The sequence below is a fragment of the Corvus cornix genome, chromosome 8 (assembly GCF_000738735.6).
Source record: "Corvus cornix cornix isolate S_Up_H32 chromosome 8, ASM73873v5, whole genome shotgun sequence".
NCBI classification, from domain to species: domain Eukaryota; kingdom Metazoa; phylum Chordata; class Aves; order Passeriformes; family Corvidae; genus Corvus; species Corvus cornix.
In genome coordinates this window covers 10379157-10405793 of record NC_046338.1, presented here as the reverse complement: position 1 = coordinate 10405793, position 26637 = coordinate 10379157, and the positions used below count along the sequence as shown (strand labels likewise).

The following is a 26637-nucleotide window of genomic DNA, read 5'->3' as shown; positions in this document are numbered from 1 at the left end:
AATGCGAGACCCTCCTCATGTGTTCTTAGTGCAGCTGAATCTGCTTCAGCAGTATCGCCCTTTTTGAAATAAGAAAAAAGGTAGTGCCGTTCCTCCATGAATTTCCCAAGTGCCTGCTCTCGCCCTCTTTTTTTGTCTAATTCCTTCCACGGTCTTTCGTCCCTTGTCCTGCCTCTGATCCTCTGGGGTGTTTGTAATATTCGCTGACGTCTTTTCCCTAGCACATTAGTGGTCTGGCATCTCTGGGCCTTCCAGATTGCCGTGTGCCTCTCTGGAGATGCCTGATGAATGCACAGAGTCTCTCCGGCAGGATGGGTAGGCGGGGTGTCATGGAGCTGACATCCGGAGCCTACCGCAATGAGAGAGGGATGGCTTTGATCACTGCTCCTCTGAGATGCTGAGCCTCAGGGATGTGGCAGCTGCTGGGGCTGCCTTCTACCCAGGAGAATGGGGAGGAGAAATCAAGTGCATCTGGTTTTTTCGGAAGGTTATTGCCTGTCTTCAGAAACCTGATCAAGAGAATTACAAATACCCTCACGAGGGTGAGGGAATGGCATCCTCTATCTGGCAGTGGATCAACCCCTTAGTCCTTAGAGGCAGTCTGCATGTGTGAGATGTGGCAGCCACACTGGGGAGGGTAAGCTGGGGGTCTTAAGAGGAGAGATTCTTGCAAAATCGAGGGAAGCATGTGTTCTTGCAGAAGCAGATTCCAGCCAGAGTGAACCTTGGCTGAACACATGGCTCCTTCCTGTGGTGTGGTGCTGATGGGATGAGAAGGCAGCATCTTGTTGTCCAGTGCTTGTCTGAGCTTTACAAGGGCTATCGCTGGAGTCTCGTCTCAACTCTGGTGTATTATGGAGCAGGAATGGATGGCATTGATGCCTAGGCTCCAGCAGAAATTCCTCTCTCAAATTGCTTGTGTACTCCATCATGGAAGTGTTGGGTAGAAACAAGGGATAGCGTACAGGGGTTTCAGCTCACCCTTGCCGCTCATCCTGGGCTTTGCATTCCCAGGGTTTCTCTCTGCTTCTCCTCACCCTTTGCTTGTTCAGGCCCCTGCCCACCCTCGCAGGGAGTGCACGCGTGTCCCACAGTGCCTGTCCCTGCTGGGGACCACCCTGTGCTCTGCAGAGGGATGATGGCAGTGAAGCAGTGGGAGGGGTGCCAAAGCTGCTGAGCTGTGTCTGGGCTGCAGCCTCTTCTGGACAGCTGAGGATTTGGTGTGGGCAAGCTGGGCTCAAAGAGGGGCTTCAGAGGGGCAGCATCTTTTATTAGCAGAGGGGAGAAAAACCCTTTTCTTTTGGACTGCTGGCAAAATGTGGATCCTTGAACAGGAGCAGCATGCCTGGCAGCACACACCCGGCTTTATTTTGCATCCATTTGCTATCCTCAGCAGGCTGCTGCCTTCCCGGGGTGCTGGCTGCTCAGCCTGCCCCACTGGGGCTGGGGGGGCCAGCTGCTGCGGGCAGGGGGAGGCAGGGATGATGTTCCCTTCACTTGGCAGAGCCAGGGTAATGGCTGTGCTGCTGCAGGCCTGGAGCGCTGGCGGTGTGAGTGCGTTCAAGTAGAAAGGACAGAGAGAGACTGCAGCGGGAGACATCCCGGGGGGTCCTGCTGGAAGGAGGCTGGTGGTTGCCGAGGGACCTGGCCACCGCTGCCCCCGCCATGCCGTGGCTGTGGGCACACCACAAGGAGCAGAGCAGGAATATATTTTGCAGCTTTCTGTTTCCCCAGCTGTGATGCAGACCTCACTCAGGGTTGTACCTGCTGTCAGGTCTGTGTGCTCAAGGAGACTGGCCCTTGGAGGGCAGCTGTCTCCCCATGGAGCCCCCAAGAACAGCAGGCAGCACACTCCCGCTCTGGGATCAGAGCCATGTGTCTGAGGCTCCTCTTGTCACCCCATAATGGCATGGACACAACACCTCTCTGCAGGGCACCCCGTGTTCACGTATTTACGCAGTGCAGTGAGGGAGACTGTCTGCTGGCACTGGGCTCCCTGCAGAAGCTCTGAAGGGTGAGTGCTTGGGGATTCTGGGCTTGTAGCAGATCCTTTTCCTTTGCGATACATGAGTGCAGCCTAAGATCAGGTGCCTCTGCTCAGCTGTAACTCTCCTTGAACTGCTCCCGTTCCACCTCACAAAGGAACCAGCATGGGATCTCTGACCCGTGTCTTTTGGGCAGGCTGCCCTGCACCAGTGCAGCTTACTTGAGGGGCTGATGTTGCTCCAGTGACTAAAGCCTGACTGAGGCTTTGGTCACAGCTTTTTAGAGCAGGGAAGAGCCATCATAATAAGCTTGAATTATTTTCAGCCAAGCAGAGCTGATGTTGGAGAAGGCTCCTTCCCTGGCCAAAGGGCATAGCTGACAGCCAGGCTGTTTACCAGTTCTCACATTACAGGTCTAATTGCAGGGGAGGCAGGTCTGGTGTCAGCCACCCGTTCAAATTGCAATGCACAAACCCTCCCTGTTAGATGTCACTACCCAATTTCATGCCTTCTGCTTCTCCCTCTTGGCACTAATAAATTCCCCGTGTCATCTCCAGTGCTTCCTGATGGGCCTCAGGGTGCTAGCCAGAATGGTCGTGCTAAAGTCCAACAGCAGCCAGTGCTGGTGCCTGATCTGGCATGAGGGCAGTGTCTCCTTGCTGAGGAGGAGCACGCTGGGTGTTCAGGTGCCCTTCTGCAGGGCATGGGGTCTTGCAACCCCCTGCCCAATGCTCTCAGCAGAGGATGGTACTCATCTGATGTGTGTGGTAGGCCAGGAAGAGAGCCTAGTCTGCTCCCAGGGGTTTCTTCTGCTGCTTTGAGCTTGGTTAGGATGGTCCCAGTATTTATGTCTAGCCTTGGAGGCCCTCTGGAAGGGTCTCCCATGTTGTGTAGAGTACTGGATGGGGTGTGCTGTTGGTAGCCCTGGGGCCCGTGCTGCTTTTCCTTTCCACCTGGTGCCCTGCATGCAGGCAGGAACAGCCATGTTTCTTTCAGGAGCCACCACAACTGGTCCCCTCCCAGGCAGGGTGCTTGCAAAAGGGGGCTGAGATAGTGAACAGATGTCTTTTTCAAGAATATTCTTCTGATTTCCAACAGCTTGTAGTATGAGCTTTCAGCATCAACTTTGCTTCCATCCTCTGAATTTCTTTGTGTAGTTGGTAGACTTTTTCATCTTTCCACTCAACTTCTCTCTTTGAGGTGCTGAGCAGTGGAGGCTCCAGCATGTCCTTGGAGACTTTTGCTGGAAACCTCCCCCGAGACTCCCTGGAGGAGGAGTGGGACGAGAAGGACTCTGAGCTGGTGTTTCTGGGCATGGATGCCTCCCCAGAGAGCTCACTGGTGACGGTGGGGACTGCGCACGGGGCAGAGTATGAGGGATGCAGGCAAGTTGCTGGGATGGTGGTGGCGGGAAAGCTGTCCACATATCTGGAAAGCTGGCCCTGCCTGGGAAGGGGTCTTGGGATCCAATTGCTCACTGTTCCTCTTAATGCAGGGGGAGTGACATCTCCCCAGCACAAGTGTTGAGGTGAGCAGCTATGATAGTGCTCCCTCCTTGCCATTGTTACGATGCAGCAGCTGGGGTTTTTTAGCAGAGCCAGTGCTGGAGTCTCTGCTGGGGCTGTGTGCACTGGATGTGTGTGCACTGGATGTGTGTGCACTGGATGTGTGTGTGCTGGAGGTGTGTGCTGGATGTGTGTGCACTGGAGGTGTGTGCACTGGGTGTGTGTGCGCTGGATGTGTGTGCGCTGGGTGTGTGTGCGCTGGGTGTGTGTGCGCTGGATGTGTGTGCACTGGAGGTGTGTGCACTGGGTGTGTGTGCGCTGGATGTGTGTGCACTGGATGTGTGTGTGCTGGAGGTGTGTGCTGGATGTGTGTGCGCTGGGTGTGTGTGCGCTGGGTGTGTGTGCACTGGGTATGTGTGCACTGGGTGTGTGTGCACTGGGTGTGTGTGCGCTGGATGTGTGCTGGAGGTGTGTGCACTGGGTGTGTGTGCACTGGGTGTGTGTGTGCTGGAGGTGTGTGCTGGATGTGTGCACTGGATGTGTGTGCGCTGGATGTGTGTGCACTGGGTGTGTGTGCACTGGGTGTGTGTGCTGGAGGTGTGTGTGCTGGAGGTGTGTGCACTGGATGTGTGTGCGCTGGATGTGTGTGCGCTGGATGTGTGTGCACTGGGTGTGTGTGCACTGGGTGTGTGCACTGGGTGTGTGCACTGGGTGTGTGTGCTGGAGGTGTGTGTGCTGGAGGTGTGTGCACTGGATGTGTGTACGCTGGATGTGTGTGCACTGGGTGTGTGTGCACTGGGTGTGTGTGCGCTGGATGTGTGTGCGCTGGATGTGTGTGCGCTGGGTGTGTGTGCGCTGGGTGTGTGTGCGCTGGATGTGTGTGCGCTGGGTGTGTGTGCGCTGGGTGTGTGTGCGCTGGATGTGTGTGCACTGGATGTGTGTGCACTGGGTGTGTGTGCACTGGATGTGTGTGCACTGGATGTGTGCTGGAGGTGTGTGCACTGGGTGTGTGTGCTGGAGGTGTGTGTGCTGGAGGTGTGTGCACTGGATGTGTGTACGCTGGATGTGTGTGCGCTGCATGTGTGTGCGCTGGATGTGTGTGCGCTGGAGGTGTGTGCGCTGGAGGTGTGTGTGCAGGGTTGGTACCTGCTTGCACCTCAGCCTCATGCTGGGCTCTTCCTGGTTGCTCACTCCTCTCCATTCAGTCAGATGATCATATGGAAGCACCAGAGGCTGCTGGCTTGAAGCAGACCCTGTTGGCAGCATCAGGCCTTAGCCAGCAGCACTGACAGCCCCAGCCAGGTGGAGGATGAGCCCTCAGCTGCTTCCCAGCAGGCAGACTGTGTTTGCCAACCCCTGCTCTGCTGCCCTGCCATGGTCCCATGGACCTGCAGTGCTGTGCAAGGCTTGCCCTGCACATACATTGCTCCTGGGGCTCGCTGTGGTGTGCCCAGAGTGAGCACAGTGCCATGCTTTGCCTGGCAGTCTCCCTGCTGTGAGACTGGCATGCAGGCATGCAGCAGCTCTGTGGCCAGCACAGGTGAGCAGTTGGGGAGCTTGTGGGTCAGAAACCCAACACTGTGGACCAGGTCCATCCTGAACACATGATCAGGTCTGTGTTTTGCATAGTTTGTGCTGGTTTAGAGCTTAGGGCTCCTGTGTACACATTGTGCCTTGAAATATGTGATGCATAGGGATTTTTTTCTCCCCACAATTTTCTAAGCGGTAGCACTCTTCAAAATAGAAGAAATAAATTCATTAGAAAGTGCATGGAGGTGTAAAAATAGAGGTTGAGAAGAGGTGGGGAAGGATCCTGGGCTAGGGAACAGGCAGAGGGCACTGCTCTTTTCACCTTATGACTGCCCAGCAAGCAGTGAAGGGAAGGAGTGGGTTGTCACCGTTCTGGGAATCTCAAGTGAGGTTTATTTGGGAAGAAAAATAAGCAGCAAGCTCTGATGGGAGCAAGTAAGAGACTGAGCCGGTAATGGCTGGGAGCTCCAGCTTCAGCCCTGCTGCAGGATGACTCAGTCCTTAGCACAAGAGCAGGGGTAGGAGCCAGGTTCCTACCCCCAGGAGTGGCTGAGCTTTTAGCACATCTGCAGCTGCTGCTCTATAGTGAATTGTTGCTTTGCTTGGAGGGAATGACAGTGCTTGCCTCTGCCCCAGCAGCTGAGTGATGCTTCCTGCATCCAAGTCCAAGATAACTGGAAACAGAGCAAAGGTTTGGCTAGCTACTGAGAGCTCGTGGTCTCCCCTTGGCTTGCTCTGTTGGGACATATTTCTCTCTCCCATGCCCTGCTTATCTAGGGTTAACCTTTTCTGTGTCAGGATACGTGTTTTAGTGGGTCAGACACTGTCCCTCTGCAGCCCATGTTGGCCAAGTCTGTCTCCTACGACGTACTTCATAACCTCTTTCTTACAAAGAGGTTGTCCTCATTTTCCCCTGTCACAGTCTTGAACAGCGGCGATTCAAGTTATGGCCCAAGCAATGCCGACTCTGTAAAGTTCCTGCCATATTGTCCTGCTCTGTGGTCTCCCACTGGGAAGCTGCAGGAGGCACAAGCTCTTGCTTGGGAAGCTTGTTCCCATGCCCCAAGCTGCCAGCTCTGCATGCTTAAAAATAGGGTTTAAATCCTCTCCTGGGTACAAGAACCACAAGAATTCCATAGAGCTTTTTTTTTGGGGGGGGAGGCTATTTGAGACCTGGAGCCAGGGTGGGGACACAGAAGAATCCTCTGCACCTGCTGCAATCATCGTCTGATTTGCTGGTAGGGTGCGACGGGTGCCTGATTGCCTGAGAGGTGCCATGGATTTTCCTTGCTCCTGGCGTGTGCAGTCAGCAATTTGAAATGAAATGTGCTGTGCCAGGCAGAAATCCTCACTGCTAGAAGATGGATTTCAGGCAAGGAGTAGTTATTCTTCCCCTCCTTGTGTGAGGACATCACTGGTTGCTGGCTGTACCCACTCAGGATAAGTAGCTAATTAAGGTTGGGCTTCATATCTGTATAATATTCCCCTGCAAATAAAGCCTTGTAGCCTGTGTGAAGCTGTTCATGTGGATCTGAGCTATGCAAAGCAGTAACTAGATCTCACAAAGCTGCAGAAGCAGGTAAGTGATGTTTCCCTTCTCCATATGGAGAGCTGGACTGAGCAGCCCTGGACTGGCAGAGGCAGGGTTGGATGCCAGCTCTCTTGGCTCAGCTGTAACTGGGTGGGTTTGGGAATATTTTGAAGAGGCTTCATGGAGAGATTAATCCCTGAACTTAGTGACTGTGGGCTTTCAGGACTCTGCATAACCTGACAGACAAGGATCCGCAGTGGCTCCTGCATTCCATGGGCTCATAGATGCAAGCTGTGGATCACAACACCTTTCAGAGAGCAGGTGTGGGTGGAAGGCAGGAGTGCTGGTCAGCCATGTCCCTTACAGTCCTCATGTGGAAGAAGGGTCCTGTGCCCACCCCAGTGATGGCACATCAGCAGGGGAGCAGGCAGATCCAGCACAAGTGAAGGTGAAGATGGGAAATGACTAAGGAACAGACATTTCTAGAGTGAAGCATGAGAGAGGGGAAGGATGCTTTGCAGGTCCTTTCCTGCTGCCAGATCACTCTTGCTTCACTGAGAATAGGAAAAGGGAGGCCACCTAACACAGGCTGCCCTGGGGAGGGGGGCTGGCTGTCCAGGGCTCCATCCTAGTGAGCCTTCCTGGTAAGCCTTTCCAAGGCAGGACAGGCCACAGTGGTGCTCCTCAGCTGCTCTAGGGTGCTTCCCTCTCTTTTCCAGGCTCTCCATCAGCTGTATTATGACCCAAACATCGAGAACAAGAACTTGGCTCAGAAATGGCTGATGCAGGCACAGGTGTCCCCCCAGGCATGGCACTTCAGCTGGCTGCTTCTCCACATGGACAAGGTGCCTGAGATCCAGTACTTTGGTGCCAGCGCTCTCCACATTAAAATCTCCCGTTACTGGAACGACATCCCGGCTGACCAGTATGAGAGCCTCAAGTCGCAGCTCTTCACCCACATCACGCGCTTTGCCAGCGGCTCCAAGATCGTGCTGACCCGGCTGTGCGTGGCGTTGGCCTCCCTGGCGCTCAGCATGATGCCAGAGGCCTGGCCCTGCGCTGTGGCCGACATGGTGCGCGTGTTCCAGGCCGAGGACTCCAACGTGGACGGGCGGGCGCGGTGCCTGGCGCTGCTGGAGCTGCTGACGGTGCTGCCTGAGGAGTTTCAGACCAGCCGCCTTCCACAGTACCGCAAGGGCCAGGTACGCAGCGTCCTGGCGCAGGAGTGCGGCTCCGTCTTCCCTTTGCTGGAGCAGCTGCTGCAGCAGCAGGACTCCCCGGGTTTCATCAAGCAGAAGGTGCTGAAGTGCTTCTCCAGCTGGGTTCAGCTGGAGATCCCGCTGATGGACTGCGAGAACCTCATCCAGGCAGCTTTCACCTCTCTGCAGGACCCAGAGCTCTTTGACACAGCAGTGGAGGCTGTGGTCAATGCCATTTCCCAGCCCGATGCGCAGAGGTAAGGGCAGCGTCTCCTGTGTGCTGCAGGCTGGTGCTCCTGGACATCAGTGGGGAAACAGGGTGGGAAGGAGAAATCTCAGGCTTTTTTCTAGCTATTGTTGGCTCCAAAGGTAATGATGACAGGGTTTGGAAGTTGGAGAGAATCAAAAGCAGTTGGAGGCTGTTAGTTTCTCATGGTTGGTCCTGGAAGGTTCTGTGCTGTGGTTGACTTGTAGGGACCATGTAGTCTTGGGCAGCTGCAGCCCATGTCCACCCTGGCCTCTCAAGCAGAGGAGGATGCGTGCTTCTGGCTCCTCATGTCAGATCCTGCAGCAGCCAACCAGAGAGCAGCTGCCTGACTCCTGCCAGCAGTTCAGAGACCTTCCTCTGCCTTGTGCTGCTGGTCCAGCCAAGGAGCTGATTCAATGCAGAGATAATAAAACCAGGTCTGTCATTTCTTTCCCTCCTCCTGGCTCCAACAGCTTGTGCCAGCCAAGGACTCATCCTTTGTCTGTGGCTATGGCTGCCCCTGGAGCAGCTGAGCTGGGAGCTGGGGCAGGTCCTGCTGGGGCTGTGCTGTGGGGCTCCGAGCTTGTCTGCTTGGCTGCATTGCCTGAGCTGCTGTCAGCTCTCGGGACCAATGCCTGCAGAAGGGACAGGACATCTCCGTTCCCGTGGCCACATCCCTCCTGGCTGCTTAGCAACCTTCCTCCAAAGAGGAGGGCTTCCTTGAAGGTTGGGCTGAGCTGCTGCCACTGTGAATCCCTGTGCATCGCCGCACATCGCGCAGGCTCCAGCCCTCTGCAGCGGTGGGAATGATGCTGCCACTGCAGTTGTGAGCCCTAGTCCTCCCCTAGGTTAAGGGCAGGAGCAGCCTGCATGTTCCCCAGCCCTAGGGCTGCCTGGGGGGTATCCTTTTCAATGACGAGGAGTTTCATCTGAGGACTGCAAATCCTGGTGCACAAAGGGACCCATCAGGATTTTAATGTGTTGCTGGATAGGCAGAGGGGTTGCCTCATTTGCTAGTGTTTATAAAAGTGACCACAAGCTGTTTTTTCTTGTGCCTGGCAAGGGCTGTGGACCAGCCCAAACCCTTGTAGCAGGTCTGGGGCAGAAAGTGAGAAGGTGTGAGAAGGTACCCTGCAGTTCTGAAATGTTGGACTGTCTTCCTGCTTTTCATTTCCCTTAAGTCTCAGAAGTCCCTTGGCCATGATTCCATACCTGTGTGCAGGAGCCTGGCCCTGCAGTGCTGGTCTTTGATTGCATTAAAAAGCTGAGTTTTCTGTTGAGCTTTCAAAGTGAATTGTGGTGAGAAGTGTGGCTGACAGTGGGGTTTCCTCTCTGCTTCTGTGCTGACCCTGCCATGCAGTTTTTGGCCTCATTCAGACCTACCGTGCTGGCTGCTCCCTTACAGAATCTTCAGTACTTGCTCTCCATCCTTCTTCCTAGAGACATCATCAGCCATGCAGAGCCCCCTCCTGTCTGTAGGCGTTCGGGGAGAGGCCAGGACAGGGCAGGCAGCTGGCCTGAAAGGCTACCCAGTGTGTGAGCCTGGTGCAGCTCCTGCCCCGGGGTGTGGGGACAGCGGTGGCATTGTCTCAGGGGTGTCCTGCCAGGCAGCGTGTGGTGTCAGCTGCTTCCCAGCCCTGGTGGGCGCTCTTCTCCCCTTTGTTTCTTGTGTCCAGTATCCTGTGTTCTTCCTCCTGCCTTCCCTAGTGCCAGCTGTCCCACCCCTATGGCTTTGTCACTCAGCCAAAGTGGATCTAGCTCTTCCCAGAGCCCCCAGGGAGTCTCCTGACCTTTCTGTCTCTTATCTTGATAGTCTGGGAGATCCCTGCTGCTTTTCAACTGCTCTCTTCCTCCATGGTCTCTCCTTTGTTTCTGCAGGGCCCTTGGCTGCAGGCTCAGAGTATTCTTGGCGATGGGCTGCTGCCATGGTCCTCTCCAGAGTTTATTAGGGCATTGCTCCATGAGAGGGTTGATTTTGGGGCTCAGCACTTTGCCATGGGTTCCCTGAGTACTTTGGACCCTGTGTCTTTCCCCCCTCGCTCCCTCCCGGCTGTCTTCACTGATGTTGCTGCAGAGGTGATCATGCAGGTGTGCTTCTGCCACCAGCAGAAAGCTCAGTGGCTCTTGAACTTGGCTTCTGACTTTGAGGGTTAGATAGCTTGTGGGTCATCTTCCCAGGGGAGCACCACCTTGCAAGGCAGCTCTCCTGCTGCAGCACCTGTGTCCAGGTGGAGAAGGGCAGATGTGACCTCCTGGATAAGGACCACGTGGCCCTGGTGCTGCCTCACTCTTGGGTAAGTCACTTGTGCTGGCAGCTCCCATTTCCCTGCTTACAAGGAGCAGCGGGTGGTTTCCTGCCTGCCTCTGAGGTGTTACTAGAGATGATGCTCCAGAGATGTGTAGGTGCAAAGTGTTTGATCTCTATACCTGCCAGGTGGGTGGGAGCCCTGTGCACCCAGAGAAGAGGGTATGCCGGGCGTTGCTGGAGTCTTGATGCTGCTCCTCTGTTAGGACATGGCATTCCTGAGAAGAAACCTTGGAGGCTGGACTAGGAGCTGGCACTGGAGCATCCCTGAGCACACCTCTGCTCTTGAAGGTGGTGGGAAGCTCCTGAGTTGTAGAAGGGGAGGAATGGAGATACTGTCTCATCTCATTTGCAGAGGAGAGGCTTGGGCTGTATTTGCCATCTCATTTGAGGATTATCCCCTCAGCTAAGTGGGTCAGAGAGCTTGGCAGCACGTGCTGCAGGGGGAGAGCTGGCGTGTGGAATTGGCCATGCTCCTGTAGTGCAGTGATAGTGTCGGAGTGGGGTAGGGCCCTCCATGTGGTGTATGCTCTTGGTGGGACTTACGGAGTGTGGATTTTGGGCAATGGTCTCCTCTCTGAAAGCAGCTGGGTGTTGCTGCAGTGGTGGAGCTGGCAGGATTGCAGGTGTCCCTTTGGGATTGCCTGGTGTACAGCCCATCTCTTTCTGGTCTTGGCACCTGGTGCTGAATTTTTGAAGAGGAATTTCACTTGAAGAGTTTTCCAAGAGCTTCATTAGAAACAGGTTTTTTAATAGGATTGGGTTATTATCAAGTTGTGGTTCAGGTTTTGGATCAGGAGGGATGAGATTGTCCCATATGCCCGTATCTCCCCTCTACAGGTTGTCCTCCACGCTGGTGCAGTTTGGGGAGGGTTGTGGGAAGAGCAGAAGGAGGTGCTGGTCCCACAGAGGGAGCTGCAAATGCTGCAGTTCACTGGGCTTTGAGAAGGGACCAGACAAACTCATGAAAGCAAAATTTGCTGAGCTCTTAAATACCAGGATAGCAAATCTTACTCAGGAAGGCTAAGACAAATCACTGCAGGGAACTACAGGGGCAAGAGTCACCATGTGCCTGCCATGTTCGTATACTCTTTCACAAACATTCACAGTTTTTGGCTGCTGGAAACAAGCTGGGCATCCAGGGGCTCACCTGAGCCAGGATGCTTTTGTCTTCTGCCCGACAGTAGTGTGGAGGGTGGGAAGTGATGGCTGGCACCAAGGCCAGCAAGTGCAGTGTCTGCCTCCTGGGGCAAGCTCTGCACCTGGTCAGGGATGTGGCATCACCTCGTCCCTTGGGCTGAAAGCAGCACTGACCAGGTGGAGTGACCTGGAGCTCCATGCTTCTGGATATGGTAGAGGGCAGTTCAGCTCTGGCTGACTTGACCATGTGTCTTGGGTGACTGGTTAAAACAACTCATCCAGAGCAAGCATTTCCCTCCTGGCTGGGGACCCTTGCATCCACAGAGCAAGATGCTGCTCAGGAGACACAGTTCACCCAACATTTTCTAGAAGTCTTCAGTAACATGGGATTGCAGCATGGAAGCAGATCTAGGTGGTTATCTCTGTTGCTGTGCAGGGATTCCAGAGGATCAGTTCAGGTCCTGGCACCTGCACTGTGAGGATTTCAAGGTAACCAGCAGAAGCAGGATCCTTGTCAGAAAAAGTCAGAAAAGTCATAAAGCTGTAAAAACGTCCCTAGGGTAATGTGAGCCCAGTGCTGTGGAGGAAGGATGGCTTTGCCTTACACTGGAGCAGTGCAAGGTTCCCTGTGCCTTTTTGTCTGGGCACTGCCCTGGCTCCCTTGGGCCTCCCTCCATGCAGCATTGGTTCCCAGGGAGAAAAGCTGTTACATTTCCAAATTCTCCGTCATCACATTTCCCCCATGCTGCCACATGCATCACTCATAGAGGCTTGAAAATGGTTTATGCAAAAGTAAACCCTTTGCTTTGTGATTTTCTCTGGGGGAGAGGGAAAGGGGAGGGTGACCCCCAGCAGCACAGAGGGAATGTTGGGATGACCACTGGGATTGTAGACACCTTGTTTCCTCTGTCTTCTCTTGCTGACCCACAGAGAAAGCTGCCACCACCAGCACAACTCTGTCCCTGCCCTGGTGGCACCAATGGCTTTGTTCTGTCCTAAGTAATCCATAGCAAAAGCTGCCCTGCCACTCCGGGGTGGATGTGTGGCTGTCCTGGTGTCAGCACTCACATCTCTTCCCCAGGGTAGGCACAGGAGAGCTGGCATCATGTGTGCCTCCCACTCCAGGCATCCTCAGCCCCGCACCTGCATGTAGGGGGCGGGCAGAGAGCGCAGGCTGCGGCTGCAGATAACACGCCTGGGCGGGCAGGGAAATGGCAGGGAAAAGGCAGGCTGCTCATCAGCCTCCAGCACGGCCTCTCTCCGGGGGCCTGGGCTGCCTTTCACCTTGGCTGCCTCTTCCTTGTTTCCTTGGTTACCATCCCTTACAGGCATCTGAGGGGAGGCTGATGTGCAGGATGGGATGTGGGAGAGCTGTGCTGCACTGGGCTGCGGCAGCCTGGGAAGGTGGGGGCCAAGGGATGTGCCGGCGGCCACCGTTCTCCCTGGGTGGGAGTCCCCAGTGGTGGCTGCCCAGTTCATCCCAGACACGGCACACAATGGATGCGCCCAACCTGGAGAGTCACGTGGTTTCCCGCTGGCAGCTTGGACTGCCTCTGTGCAGCTCTGAGGGCTCGAGCATGGTGGGAAGAGCTCACAGGTCTGCCCTCGCTGCTGTTCTGCTCCACATCGATGCTGCTGTGCGCAGGCACAGCTCACTCAGAGCTGGTTGGGGCAGTGGCAGGTTGGGGGTGCTGGCAGCCCTGCTGGCAAGTGTGGGTGGGCATGGGGCCCACACTGCGGTGCAGTGGGGGATTTGCACAGAGCTGGTGGTCACTGGCTCAGCACTTCTCTTCACTTGCAGAGGCTCTGCTGCAGCAGTGCTTGGGGCTGCAGCTCTTGTCCTAATGCCACAGGCTGCAAGGAGAGTTCATGTAAGCAGTGAGGGCTCCTGCATACATCCCGTTGCACAAAGCGGCCTTCAAGTAGGCAAAGCTGGGCAGGAGCCCTGGGGTAGCATCAGGAGGGATGGACAGCATGGCAGCCCATGCCAGGGAGGTGATGCCTGGCACTGATTCAGGCTGTGCTTGCAGGTATGTGAACACCCTCCTCAAGCTCATCCCGCCCGTGCTGGGGCTCCAAGAGCAGCTGCGCCAGGCGGTCCAGAGCGGGGACATGGAGACGTCGCATGGAATCTGCCGCATCGCTGTGGCCTTGGGGGAGAACCATTCCCGGTGAGTGCTGGGGATGGTCCCCAGGAGAGGGAGTGAGCTTGGAGCAGCCTGCTGTTCTGCACATGCTGCTTTGTCCAGGGCCTATCCTTCACCCAGTGACATGTGTCAGGGCAGAGGAGTTGGGCTCACAGCAGAGGTGCCACTCTGACTGTGCCCTCTGCTTCCCAGGGCCCTCCTGGACCAGGTGGAGCACTGGCAGAGTTTCCTGGCCCTGGTCAACATGATCATGTTCTGCACTGGCATCCCTGGACATTACCCCGTCAACGAAACCACCAGCTCTTTGACGCTCACCTTCTGGTACACGCTGCAGGTCAGTGGCCATTGTGGACAGCCTGCCTGGGCTCTGCCCTCCAGGCACGGCCAGAGACACCAGTGCATGGGGACTGGGGTCTGGCCTGGATTTAATATGTCCCAGGGATTTCTGATGTCCCCACTCCTTGCCCTGCACTTGCAGCTGGGGCAGGGCACATACCTAGGAAACGCTGGCCCTGTGGCTTTTTCTGCCACCAGTCTTCCTTAGAAGTGTGAGCCATCCTTTAAGGGCCTCATTAACAAAACTAATTAAAACTTTGTGTTAATTTTTTTCTTCCCAGCAGCAGACCTGGTTGTTTAGCTCCTTGCTGCATGCCTGCAGCAGGCAGGAACAAGGGCATGGCTCTAGTGGCTGCCCAGTGTGGGGTCCTGCTCCCAGGGTCAGTGTTCCCTGGATCTGCAGAGCAGGCCTGCCACGCTGTGCTCTATTTTTAGCTCCAGTTCATCCCTCAGCTCCAATCCTTCTGCAATGCAATGTGGCGTGGCCGAGCATGGGCAGGGCAGGGCGTGCAGTCAGTGCCGTGCCGGCAGCTCCTCTGCTGAGTGAGGCCAGACTGAGGCTCCCACCACCTCTCGCTGCTTCTCCAGATGGGTCTGAGATTACAGGCACAGGCAGGAGAGTGCTGTGCTCAGGCAGCTCTCTCACAGCAGTCTGAGGCACGCATGCTCCTGGTGCAGGTGTGCTCCCGAGGATAGGACATGGCAGGACACTGCCACTCTCTATAACGATGCTGTCCGAGGGTCAGCCAAGCTTCTGGGGCTTCCGGCATCTTGCCTCCGGATAATGCTGCCACTGCAGAAGGGCACAGCATCAGGTGGATCTCAGGGAGCTGGAAATGCAGCCTCCAAGGTGTGACAGGTCCCACCAGCCCTGGGAGATGTGCCTGAGTCCCCTATGCAGGAGGCATATTAGCTCCGTTTTCCTTTCCCTGCAACACCTGATGTATTTATTCCTCCTCCTGCCTCCAGGACGATATCCTCTCCTTTGAGCCAGACAAGCAGGCAGTGTACCAGCAGGTCTACAGGCCTGTCTACTTCCAGCTGGTGGACGTGCTGCTGCACAAAGCCCAGTTCCCCTCCGACGAGGAGTATGGCTTTTGGTCTTCGGATGAGAAGGAGCAGTTTCGGATATACAGGTACAAGTGGGAGGTTTGGATTTGCTTGTCAGGCAGGTGAGGATGCAGGGGCAGCATTCTGCCACCCTGGAGACTGAGTGCTGTAAGATGAGCCAAGGAGGGACACAGAGGAGATTCCTTCCATCAAGAGTTGTTTTGCCTATGGTGGTACTGTGAAAATGAGCTGGTGTTTTGGCACAGCACCAGTTACCCTGCCCAAGAGGCCATGGGATCGCTCTGTTGGTTGGGGCAGTGTGCCTGTATGGGCAGTGCCTGTGCCTTACTTGGCAGCAGGAGGGAAAGTGATGTGTCCACACGTGGAGCTCTCTGCGTGGGATGGGGACAGCATTTGGAGACAGCCATGTTCTCTGCAGGGTGGACATCTCTGACACGCTGATGTACGTGTATGAGATGCTGGGCGCTGAGCTCCTGAGCAGCCTCTATGACAAACTGGGACGTCTCCTGACCAACACGGAGCAGCCGTCCACATGGCAGGTGAGCAAGGGGACCTGGGTGCCAGGCTGATGGCTACCAGCCCTCGGGGACCTGTCCTTGCCATGGGGCATCGAAAGCAAAGGGACATGACAGAGGTGAGGAGCATAAGCAGCTTGCCAGCACACATACAGGCTCTCTGGGGTCTACTGTGGAGAAGAATAGGTCTTCTGCATCCCTGTCCTTAGTGGTGCCCAGGGATCAGCCTCTTCAGCTACTGCAAGGGTGCTGAGCTGGTGCCTGGAGCTGAGGCCGGGTTGCACATCAGGGCTCAGTGCATGGCTCTGACAGTGCCTCTCCCACCCCGGCAGCACACGGAGGCCTTGCTGTATGGCTTCCAGTCCATTGCTGAGACCATCGACGTAAACTACTCCGATGTGGTGCCGGGACTGATCGGCCTCATTCCCCGGATCAGCATCAGCAATGTGCAGCTTGCCGACACCGTCATGTTCACTATCGGTGAGCGGGCTGGGCTGGGGAGGGAAAGCCCCCCTGAGAGCACACCTGCCCAGCAATACCAGTGCTGAAAAGCCAAGCTGGGCATCGCAGAATGCAGAGAGCAAGAGCCTGTGGTGCAGTCCTGCAGTCTGATCCCGTCTGTGTATGCAGGGTCCCTGTCCGAGTGGCTGGCTGATCACCCTGTCATGATTAACAACGTGTTGCCACTGGTGCTCCAAGCCTTGGGCAACCCCGAGCTCTCCATCTCCAGTGTCTCCACCCTGAAAAAGATCTGCCGGGAGTGCAAGTACGACCTGCCGCCTTATGCTGCCAACATTGTCGCTGTGTCACAGGTAGGAGCTGGATGCAGGTGGGCGTGTGATGGTGACCTGGGATGTGCTCTGTGCACACCCTTTCCTTTGCAAGGATCAGAGCAGGGGGACACAAAGAAGCAGCTCAGGGCATCTTGCTTGGTGCAGGAGATTTCTTGTCTGTTTTATTTGCAGGCCAATAAACCCATGTGGCAGGCCCTGTGTCCTGCTGTGAATGCAGAAATGGCAGGCAGTGACAGACACGACTACCAATGGGTCTGCTGGGGTTGCACTTGGCTGTGTGTCCTTTCCCTGGGGTTTTGTTTGCCTGTTGGGAGCAGCATCCTGCCAGCTGTGCACATGCCAGGCTGCTAGTGCCATGGCTGGGCATCTTGGGAGCCAGGCGCCCTGGTGTTCAAGCCTCTCCTTGGAGACTGAGCTGATCCCTGCAGCACTGGGGCAGCTTGTCCCATGCTTCTTCTTGGCTCTCAAGATTTGGGGCAAATGGGGCTCAGAGTCCCGAGGTACTAGGAGAAGGGCTGGACTTGGGCAAGCTGCCAGGATGTGCATGGGAGCAGAGATGTGAAGGGCTCTTAAAAGCATCTCTGCTTTTAGAGTCTGGGGAACACTGTCACTGGAATAAGGAAACCCTGTCTGAGCTTGACTCCTTGAGCCATCCCGCTGCAGAGCCCATCCAAGCCAGGAGCTCCACTTGCTGGGTGGCTGAGTGGGCTGGCCTGGGGAGAAGAATTTTAGTCCTTGCCTGTGGCAGGTTGTGGGGAGCACACGATGTTTATCTGTGCCCACACTGGTGTTAGTTGTCTTGACCTGTGTCAGTCCTACCTCCTGATGTCAGCCCTGCCTCCTGGAATGGAAGGGCCTTTCTGCAGCACTCACCCTCCTTTTTTTCTCTCCCTTTCCCTTTGACAGGAGGTGTTGATGAAGCAGATTCACAAGGTAAGAGAGGCTGACTCACACTTCTGCTGGTTCTCCTTGCCCCCCATGCCCTCTTAGTCATGCTCAGCTGAGGACACAAGGCTGTCCCCAGAGGAGAGCTGAGCACTGCATCCACAGTGTGCAGGACCAGGAGAACCTGCTGGCTGCCTCTCACTGCACTGCTGGGCTTCACTTCACCCACATAGGAGGGGGTTGTGCTGGGAGGGTACGTCCCCTAGAGAGGGAGGAGGAGGAGGCTTAACTCTAGCAGTTCTCAGACTCTCCAAACCCAAGGATACCAAGATGACAGGCATGTTTTCAAGAGGAAGAAGAAGGGAGATAAGTGTAGGAACTGAGCCCCAGCCTTGCCTGTGACTAGGACAGGGTGGCTGAGACAGGCTGTGCAAAGGATGGTGTGTCAAGGTAGTGTGAGTGATGCCAGCATGGAGATCTCTGGACACCAACTGGTCTTTCCTTGGCAGGTGCTGGGAAGAGGCCAGGTGTGCTGAAGCCAGAGCTCCTGTTCCCTGGGAACAGAAGCTGTTAGGGAGCTGTTCCCCTCTCCTGCAGTGAGATGCACCTAGAGGGACCCAGATAGAGCAGCTCAGGAGCTGCAGCACACCCGGCTGGGACCCTGGCAGCTGTCAGAGCATGGGCTGTGGGCTAGGCAGTGACCTGCCCTGTTGTGTCTTCTCTGCCCCAGACAAGCCAGTGCATGTGGCTGATGCAGGCTCTTGGTTTCCTGCTTTCTGCACTGCAAGTGGAAGAGATCCTGAAGAACCTGCACTCCCTGATCACCCCCTACATCCAGCAGCTGGAAAAGCTGGCTGACGAAACGGTGAGTGCCTGTGTGCTGCCTCCATCCAGAAGTGGTTTCTCCAGCTGGCTGTAGCCCTGGGGCTGCTGTGCTGAAGCAGCACTCTTAAGCATGGGCTCAAGGGAAAGTGCAGTGCAGGGAACCCCTCTCTGGCACTTTGCCACTGCAGTTCTGGTTCCTCAGCATCCCAAAGACATGACTATGATTGAGTAGTGCAGTCTGTGTCATACTTTGGCTTTCTTTTCCCTGGCAGCCCAATCCCTCCAACAGGCTGGCCATCATCCACATCCTGGGCCTGCTTTCCAACCTCTTCACCACCCTAGACATCAGCCACCACGATGACGACCATGAAAGCACCGAGGTGAAAAAACTGCCAGTGCAGCAAGGACCCAACCCAGTGAGTAGGGTGATAGCTCCGTGTTCTCTGCCACAGCCTGGCCAAAGCCTCACTACTCACTGCAGGAGAGGGGGGTTAATGGAGAATGCAGCATGTACCAGCAAGAGGGTAGTGCTAGTGTATTCCAGCTAAAATTGCTCCTTCAGCTCATCCCACCACTCTTGAGGTGGACAGAGGTGACTTGCCTCTTCAATGCCTCTTGGCTAGGTGCTGCTCTGGAGGATGGCCTGGGTGCTGCCTGCCAACTGTGAGCTGTGCCAGGCTGCTTCAGAAAAAAGTTGTCCAGCTTTGGAGAGGGGAGGTGGTGCCTGAAGGTTTGAGTCCAGGCCATGCTTAGTCTTGAATCTCCCCAGTGCCATGGGGGCCATTTCTCTTCAGTGTCTCTTGTTCCTTACAGGTGGTGGTGGTTCTGCAGCAAGTCTTCCAGCTCATACAGAAGGTTCTCAGCAAGTGGCTGAATGACGCCCAGGTGGTGGAGGTAACCAGGCTTCACCTGTATACTGCCTGCAGCTCTGCCTGTCCTTGCTGACCTGAGCTGGGGACAGCAAAGGACAGACTCTGGGTGATGGCCTGTGAGAGGGATGTCTTCCCGGGTTATCTGGACCAGTGCTGCTTGCTGTCACCAGCAGCATCAAGTCATTCTTGTCTGTCTTGTGCCTCTATCAGCTCTGCTTCTCTCCAGTAACTGAGGTCCTGCCATGAGCAGGGAGATGGGATCTACCCAACCTGTGTTCCCTAAGAGAACAGCTCTCACGTTCTGACCTGGACCTGTATCATCTGGTGTTTGTCCAGTTTGCTCAGTTCAGTAATGCCCATGTGCACTGTCCCACCAGCCATTTCTCCCTGGCCCTTGGGGAGCCTTCCTGCTGTGGTGGGAAGGGTGTTTCCTGGTCACTGGGAGCATCCTGTGCTGCAGGGCACGCCACCAGTACCAGAGCAGGTCTGAGCCCTCTGCCTGGCTGGTTCCTGTCCCCACTGCCAGCTCTTTCCTCCCCTGGGACCCATCCATTAAGCCCTGGGAGAGGTCTCCTGATGCCCATTGCTCATGCAGTCCCTCTTTTCCCACAGTCTGTCTGTGCCATATTTGAGAAGTCTGTGAAGACCCTCCTGGATGATTTTGCCCCCATGGTGCCTCAGCTGTGTGAGATGCTGGGGCAGATGTACAGCACCATACCCCAGGTCTCTGCCATTGAACTCACCCGGCAGGTATGGAACTGTGCTTGGGAGGCTGGGGGTGTGCAGGGCCAGCTGAAGCTTCAATCCTTCTCTCTCTTTGGCAGCTGGTTCACATCTTTGCCCACGAGCCTGCCCACTTCCCTCCCATCAAGGCCCTCTTCTTGCTCGTTACCTCAGTCACACTGACCCTGTTCCAGCAAGGTACGTAGGATTAGCCCATCTTCGCGCTGGGGCTGTTGTCAGGCTTTTGCATGCATGGAGTCTGGAGGCGTCTTACCAGGAATGGCAGTTGTCACTCCTAGCTAAGCTAATTGGGGCCATCTCTGTTTCTTGGATTCATCCCAACCCCTGGAAGGTGGGTACCTTCCCTGCGGGCAACAGAAGCAGGAAACCCCTGGGTGCTCTGGGCCTCTGTCCTGTTACAACAGCCCAGGCTGGGTATTGTGTGCTGCAGTGGTCAAGCTGGAACTGCAGTCCAGCTTGGCAGGGAGGCTATGCCCACAGGGAGATCCCAGGGCTTCTCCAGGGGCCAGCACTGCTTGTAGTGGCCTGAAATCAAGCCCCCGTATGAGCAGGAGAATGTGTGTGTGAACAGCTGGGAAATCACTTCTTCAGAGTCACTGGTGGCCACTGAGTCCCTGCTGTGATGCTGAGGATGCTGGAGTTCTCCTGCAGGGCAGGGGCCCCTCTTTGGCTAACTGCCCACCCTACAAAAAGCAAATGGAGTTAGAACAGGCTCCTGTGCACCATGGCTCCCCTCAGCATCTTGGTGACTTGCCCTGTGACAGGGACAAATGTACATTGGAGCTGCTGGCTCTCGTCCTTCAGCATTACCACAGGCGGCCCCCAAAGGGTCTTTCCTTTGCTCACAGCTGGGTGCCAGGTAGGGTGATGCTGTCCCCCAGTCAAGGCTCAGAGCTCTCTAGAGAGGTGGGGGGAGACATGAGGAGCCCTGCTTCATCATCACGCCACGGTCCGAGCAAATCCCACTGTGCTGAGGTGTCACTGGGGTCAGTGACAAGCGAGCCAGGCTTCCTTGGATATCAGGTTCCCACTTGTGCCAGTGGCGTGTGGATGTGTCTATGCTGGAACCCTTTTGCCTCGGTGCTGGGGACGTGGCGATGCCTCCGAGCAGCAGCAGGGACGTCTGCAGGAGGAAAGGGGAGGGGACAGAGCCCGAGCTGTGCCAACACTTGGATGCAAGCTTTGCTCAGGCAAGCACCTCTTCAGCTCAGTGTGTACCCAGGACTGTCCCCTTGGGTGGGGGGCCAGCTCTGAGCAGAGTGAGCCCCTTCTGCTGAGCCCACGTGTGGCAGGAGAAGGGGGGGATGCCTGAGCCTACAAGGGCCAAGATGCGAGTGTGCACAGTCAGATGCCAAGGTAGGGTGAGTGGTGCTGGCACAGAGACCTCTGGGCACTGAGCTGCTCTCTCCCAGGAGGATGCTGGAGACCTCCAGGAGGATCCTGGACTCACCATCCTGGAGAGCATCTGGGAATGGGGTGGGAGGGTGTCTGTGCCAGGGTCTCCTGAGCAGCTGATGCTGGTGACAAGCATGTGCACGCCTGAGCCCAGCCAGGCCTGTCAAGCATTTGCTGAGGTGTTGTCGTTCACTTGCAGTTACCTTCCAGGACCAAACAGTGCTCTGAAGACACCCGCTCAGTCCCCACAGTGCAAAAGCTATAATTCTCCTTGTGGAGATGGTGCCCAGCTAGCCCCTGCTCCTCCTTGTCTTCCTCCCCAAGGACATGAAGATCTCCTCCTTGGCTCTGCAGCACTCAGGTGCTAGCTGGAGACCCTGGGGCTTTAGACCCTTTCCTTTGCAGTTTCTTTCTGTTCTTGGGTTCTCCAAGTTTCATGATTTTTTGTATGTTTTGTTTCTTTAACTTGCTTCAAGCTGCTCATGTTGCCCATCCCCTTCCCCACACACCCCTCTTCCCTTACACTCCTGTTTTCACTTGTAAATTCTTTCTGTATCACATAACTATATGATGTTGAGTTGCTGTTTGTATGATTTTTCTCTTAAGTTACATCTTTATTATATTTTAGGGCCCAGGGATCATCCTGATATTGTTGATTCATTTATGCAACTCCTGGCACAGGTGTGTTTTAGTTTCTTATTCATTCACTTTCTGTTCTCTCTCTTTCTCTTTTTAATTCAATTTAAACCTATTTTTAGCTTTCTGTTGACAACGTTTTTTTTTCCTTTTAGTTGAATATCGAGTTTCTCCATCTGTTTCCGTGGAAGTTGAAAACAAAACATTCTCCTTTAGTTCTGGGTTCACACCATCCCCAGGGCAGTGCCCTCCTCTGTAGGGCAGCTCCAGCTCCCACCCCCTCACTGTGCTGAAGCTGGCATGGGGCGCTTGGTGCTGCTGCTGCTTCAGTCACCCTTGGGTGACAGACAAATTACAGCATTGAGTGGATGTTTTCCAACCCATTTACCTGCCCTCTGATGGGTCCTCTGGAGCGGGGAGAGGCTGAGCTGGCTGCCTTGCCCAGGGGCCAGTGGGAGGAAGCCCCTGCCTTCAGGAGCAGGCAGCTGCCAGGGTTTGGCTCTGAGCAATGTGCTTGTGATGGCATCTGGATCTGGCAAGTGCCACATTGCCTCCTGCCCCAGCAGCCTCTCCGGGTGGTGGCAGTTCCTGTGCAGGAGCTGCTGGCTCGGCGGCGCACGGGGACAGTTTGCGTTGATGTGGCGCACGGGCTGCGGGCTGGCACGTGGGCTGGCACTTGTGTCACTGCTGGCAGTGGGCAGGCAGGGCCAGTGCTATGCTGTGTGTGTATATACACCTGCCCAGTGTGCTCCTCAGCCCCCTGTGGCCCTTAAGGGAGAAGCCCCAATGTCCTTGATGTACTCAGTGTCCCTGTCAGAGACGTGTTCCTTGCCCACCTACCCACAGGGTGGGTCAGTGGTGAGGAGGGGCCTGGCAGAGTTGCTTTCTGCTCTGTTTCTGTAGTGGTGAGACCTCTAATCACACATGCTGGACCAGTGGCTGTGCAGGAACACTCACCCAGGTTCCTCCCAGAGCTGTGGCAGTCCTACCCTTGCTGATAGCCCCAGAAGAGTGCCTGGCACACCCAGGTGCTAACCTGTCAGACCCCTCTGATCCTCCCATGGGTCTTGAGGGTTGGAATGGGCAAGGGGGCTGCACCTTACCTCCCCCAGGCAGGGTCTTCTCCTCACAGTTCTCACCATGGTGCCCAGATCCTGCTGAGACCCATTGCATGTCAAAGCCATATTGCAGCCTTTTCTTCCCTACTTTTCATCTTGAAAGATGTAACATAATCAAGGCAATCAGACTTCTGCTCTGCTTTTGGTTTTGGAAGCTGTGACCTTTTAAGAAGGGTTTTGAACATGATGGTAAGGTGGTAAATGGGATCTGTGCGTGAGGTTCTTGGTGGTGTCCTCATTGCTAGCAGGACCTCAGTTTGAACACTGTGCCTAGTTTGGGGCACAACATTTCTTTAGATTTATATCAAGAGACCACAGAGAAAAGCATCTGGGAAGATGGCCACCTTGTACGCATGGTGGGGAGGAAAAGCTGATGGGAGCCTGAGGAGCTGCATGAGTCTTGGAATGTGTAAAAGGTAATGTGCCAGTTGTAGGCAAAAAACCCTTTTCCGTTCTCCTTGAGTGGGACAATCAGTAATGGGAGGAAATCATGGTAAAGGATCCAGGTCTGGCAGTAGCAAGCCTTCCTAAGAGGGCAGGGAAGCACTGGAAGATCACATGGGGAGCTGTTGTTGCGTGGAGTTCTTGAAAGGACTCAACAAGCCCACTGCTCTTGGAGGGTAGGTAGAGGTGATCCTGCTGGGTGTAAGGCATTAGGCGACTCTGAAAGACTCTCCCAAGGTTATTTGTTGTTTCTTTGGAAAATACTGAATTTCTCTCTGGCTTGGGGTCCTCCTCTGTGTCTGGACACAGAATATTTGTGCTTTCTTGGAGAGAAAAGTGCAACCACGCTGCACTTCGGTGGGGCATACTGTGAGACCAAACACCGCCCACCCAGGGTGCTGGGAATCTGCTACACCCTATCCGTGTGGGCAGGGTCTGCAGGCAATGCTGGGGCAATGTGCTGGCAGCTGGCCCTATCTCCTGTGTGTGGATCTCCAGACATCCTTCAGAGGCACTCCTGCAGGAGCAGCTCAGAGACACCTACCTACCTCTGTGGCTTCTCCATCTTGGATCACTGTGGGACATCTGACATCATGATGCCAACCTGACACCGCACACTCAAGACCTGTTGTTTTCCTGGCCTTTGTATTCCTGAAACACCATGGAGAGCAAAGGATCCCATCCCTGTCCTCCCTCTTCACACACAGAACTCAAGGTTTCCTCTTCCTTGGCCTGACCTTTCTCACAGACTGATGATCTAGTGAGGTGCTTTAAAACCCATCAAGACTTGACCTTGGCTTCCCCAATTGATTCCTTGCTCTCAGGACTTTGAGAGCTGTCTGATGGCAGAGATAGGTCCAGCCTGTCCTCCTCCAGAGGACCATACTCTGCAGTGATGCTGTTGAGGATTTGTAGATAGGAGGATTAAACTCAGAGGGAACTGCAGATCTCTTCAGAGAGCTGTGTTTTCACCCAGCCTGCTCTGCCTGCAGACCCTTGGCAAAGTAATGCATCTTACAGAGCAGCAGTGAATTTGGACCCAAGAGTATGTCAAGGTGGAGACTTCCCCACTTCCCTGACCACCTGTTTTTGTGGTTGATTACCTTGGTGGACTGTCCTGCCTTCTGATAACTCAGGAGAAGCTCATTATACCTGCATACCAGCTCTCTGTTGCCAGCACACAGGGAACCATCTCTCTGTGTCAAAGGATTCCTGCTGACTTTATCTTTGTTTGAGCTTGGTTGCAGCTCATGGAACTGCCCAGTTGTTGCAGCTGATCCTTTTGCCATAGTGTTAATTGGCTATCAACTCTTGATGACGGCTGGCTGATCATGGGAGCCTGCTGGCTTAAACCAAATGACAAAATACTACTCAAAGCAAAGGATAAAATAACCAGTCTGCCATAGGGCTGCACAGAGCAGTGTCAGCATCCTTTTGTTCTCTGCTGCTCCCTCCTTCCTGAGCTGCATGCTGGGATCCGTGCAGAGCATCACTGCTGCAATGCCCAAGGTGAGCATCCCACCTGGAGGGTGTGGGGCTCAGTTCCACCCATGCAGCTGGAGCAGGACCACATGGGCATGGTGGCTGGGGCTTGCGCCCAGGTCTGCATTGGCAAAATCAGGCAGGTTCTGAAGTTTGGGAACCAGTGGGTATCATGTATGCTCCCGGTTGCAGGTAGGATTTTGGGGATTTCCAGCCTGCCTTACCTCATCCACACCCTGCCCCAGTAGGGCTTCTCACTTGCACAGACCTTGGGAGTGCTTTGGTGACTTCCACTGACAGATCCTTGGGGCAGTCTGGGTGAGCAGGGCCTCACCGGGCAGAAGATGCAGGATTGACCTTCTGTGATGGTACAGACAGTGCCTGGCCAAGCACAGCCAGCTTCATCCCCCACCTCCCTCCCTTCTTTGGCTGGTCCAGGCTGCATGCAGCAGTCCTTGAGCTCTCCACCACACCTGCTCCAGCGAGACTCAGAGAACCCCATGGAGGACATGGGTTCAGCATGCCCTTGCTGAGGCTCACTGCTCCTGCCTAGCCAGCGTATGTGTCCTTTCCAAAGCAAGAGGCTCTGCTCTCCCAGCTGTGGGGTCTGGGAAGAGGAGGGGGTACTGGACACAACGGCTGTGTGTTCTGGAGAGCTGCAGGAACTGGTAGTGCAGTCCCTACTGTCCTCTGTCCATGGCAGGGCGTCCCTGCCATGCCTGTCTGCCTATTAAGAAATGGGCACAGAAGAAGAGCCTGCTCTGAAGACCTCTCTGGTGGTCTCCCAGCTGCTGTGGAGAAGAATACAACATTTCCTCTTGGAGAGCAAGTGCCTATCTCCATAGTGGCTGCTCATGCAGAGGATGTGGGGGGGACGTTTGAAAGCATTTAAAGACCTGTCCCCATCCCAGAACATGTGAGCAGAGGTGCTCTGGCAGGAGACGGGAAAGATGGGCTGGCAATAAGAGGTCCTAGAGCTGGAGCAGGGTTCCGGGTGCTAGGAAAGAACAGCTGGACATGCCTGGTGTTGGGAAAGAGAAGCTGGACCTACCTGGTGTTGCTTTCTTATGGGAGAAGCTCCACAGGGCCCCATCTTGTGGGGATAAAAAGCATCTCTCTTTACATTAGACATGTGCATGCGTACCCAGGTCTGCACTGGGCTTGCACTCTGCAAGGTGTCCTGTGGGAAGGAGCCCTCCCAATATTGGCATGATTTTCCCCATGGTACTGATGGATTGAGGAGCAGATGCTGCAGTGGGTCTGCAGGAGAGCTTGGGGCACTCAGCCTGCAGCGGGTCTGGTTTGGCTGGGAGAAGCACCCTGCAGGTAGGTGGGAACCTGAGCCCCTTGGAAGACTGGTGCCAAATGGAACACTTTTAGCATGCAGGACTCGGGTTAAAACCAGCCTCACAGATGGGCAGGGTAGAGGATCTTGCAGCTGAGTGGTTATCACAGGAGCCAGCTGCCCTTGAGCATGCTGCTGGGGGAAAGGCTCATGGTCCCTTCTCTGGAGCTCACAGTAGGGCCCAGCAGGGGTAATCTCCTAGGGCTAAAACTACAACATCTCTTACAAGCATTTGTCCTGTATGGGGCCAGCTGGACAGCAGCAGCCTCACTGAGTGGGTATGTTGTTAAACCATTGCCCAGCCAGCAGTTCACCTTCTGATATTGATGCCAGTTCTTCAGGAGGGATGGTGCACAGCCTGTATATACACACACAGGTATAACATGGCCCCTGATCGCCCCATGAAGCTCTCGGCTTGTATCCAGCAGGGAGCAGGTCCCTGCGATTGTGCCTCCTCCACCTGGTACAGCGATGCCTTCAGTGCCCAAAACTGAATCCTCTTTTGCAGTGCGTGGTAGAAAAGGTCAGAAAGGAGATGGGCTAACTCTGAAACCTGCTCCTCAGCTTCTTGTTTTCCAGCATCTGC

General features: G+C 55.1%; 1 protein-coding gene across 5 annotated transcripts in view; it reads left to right on the top strand.

The window, feature by feature from the left end:
• IPO13 (importin 13) overlaps window positions 1–26637 on the top strand; it is a 38984-nt gene that overhangs the window by 9732 nt on the left and 2615 nt on the right. For all 5 annotated transcript variants that reach the window (XM_039555676.1, XM_039555675.1, XM_039555674.1 and 2 more), the window contains 14 exons: window positions 7271–8007; window positions 13473–13613; window positions 13782–13923; window positions 14895–15061; window positions 15415–15535; window positions 15844–15991; window positions 16142–16323; window positions 17212–17238; window positions 17921–18055; window positions 18288–18431; window positions 18829–18909; window positions 19500–19637; window positions 19712–19808; window positions 21655–21707. In XM_039555676.1, coding sequence (XP_039411610.1) covers window positions 7271–8007; window positions 13473–13613; window positions 13782–13923; window positions 14895–15061; window positions 15415–15535; window positions 15844–15991; window positions 16142–16323; window positions 17212–17238; window positions 17921–18055; window positions 18288–18431; window positions 18829–18909; window positions 19500–19637; window positions 19712–19808; window positions 21655–21707 — 2313 coding nt within the window. The remainder of the gene's footprint in view (window positions 1–7270; window positions 8008–13472; window positions 13614–13781; window positions 13924–14894; window positions 15062–15414; window positions 15536–15843; window positions 15992–16141; window positions 16324–17211; window positions 17239–17920; window positions 18056–18287; window positions 18432–18828; window positions 18910–19499; window positions 19638–19711; window positions 19809–21654; window positions 21708–26637) is intronic.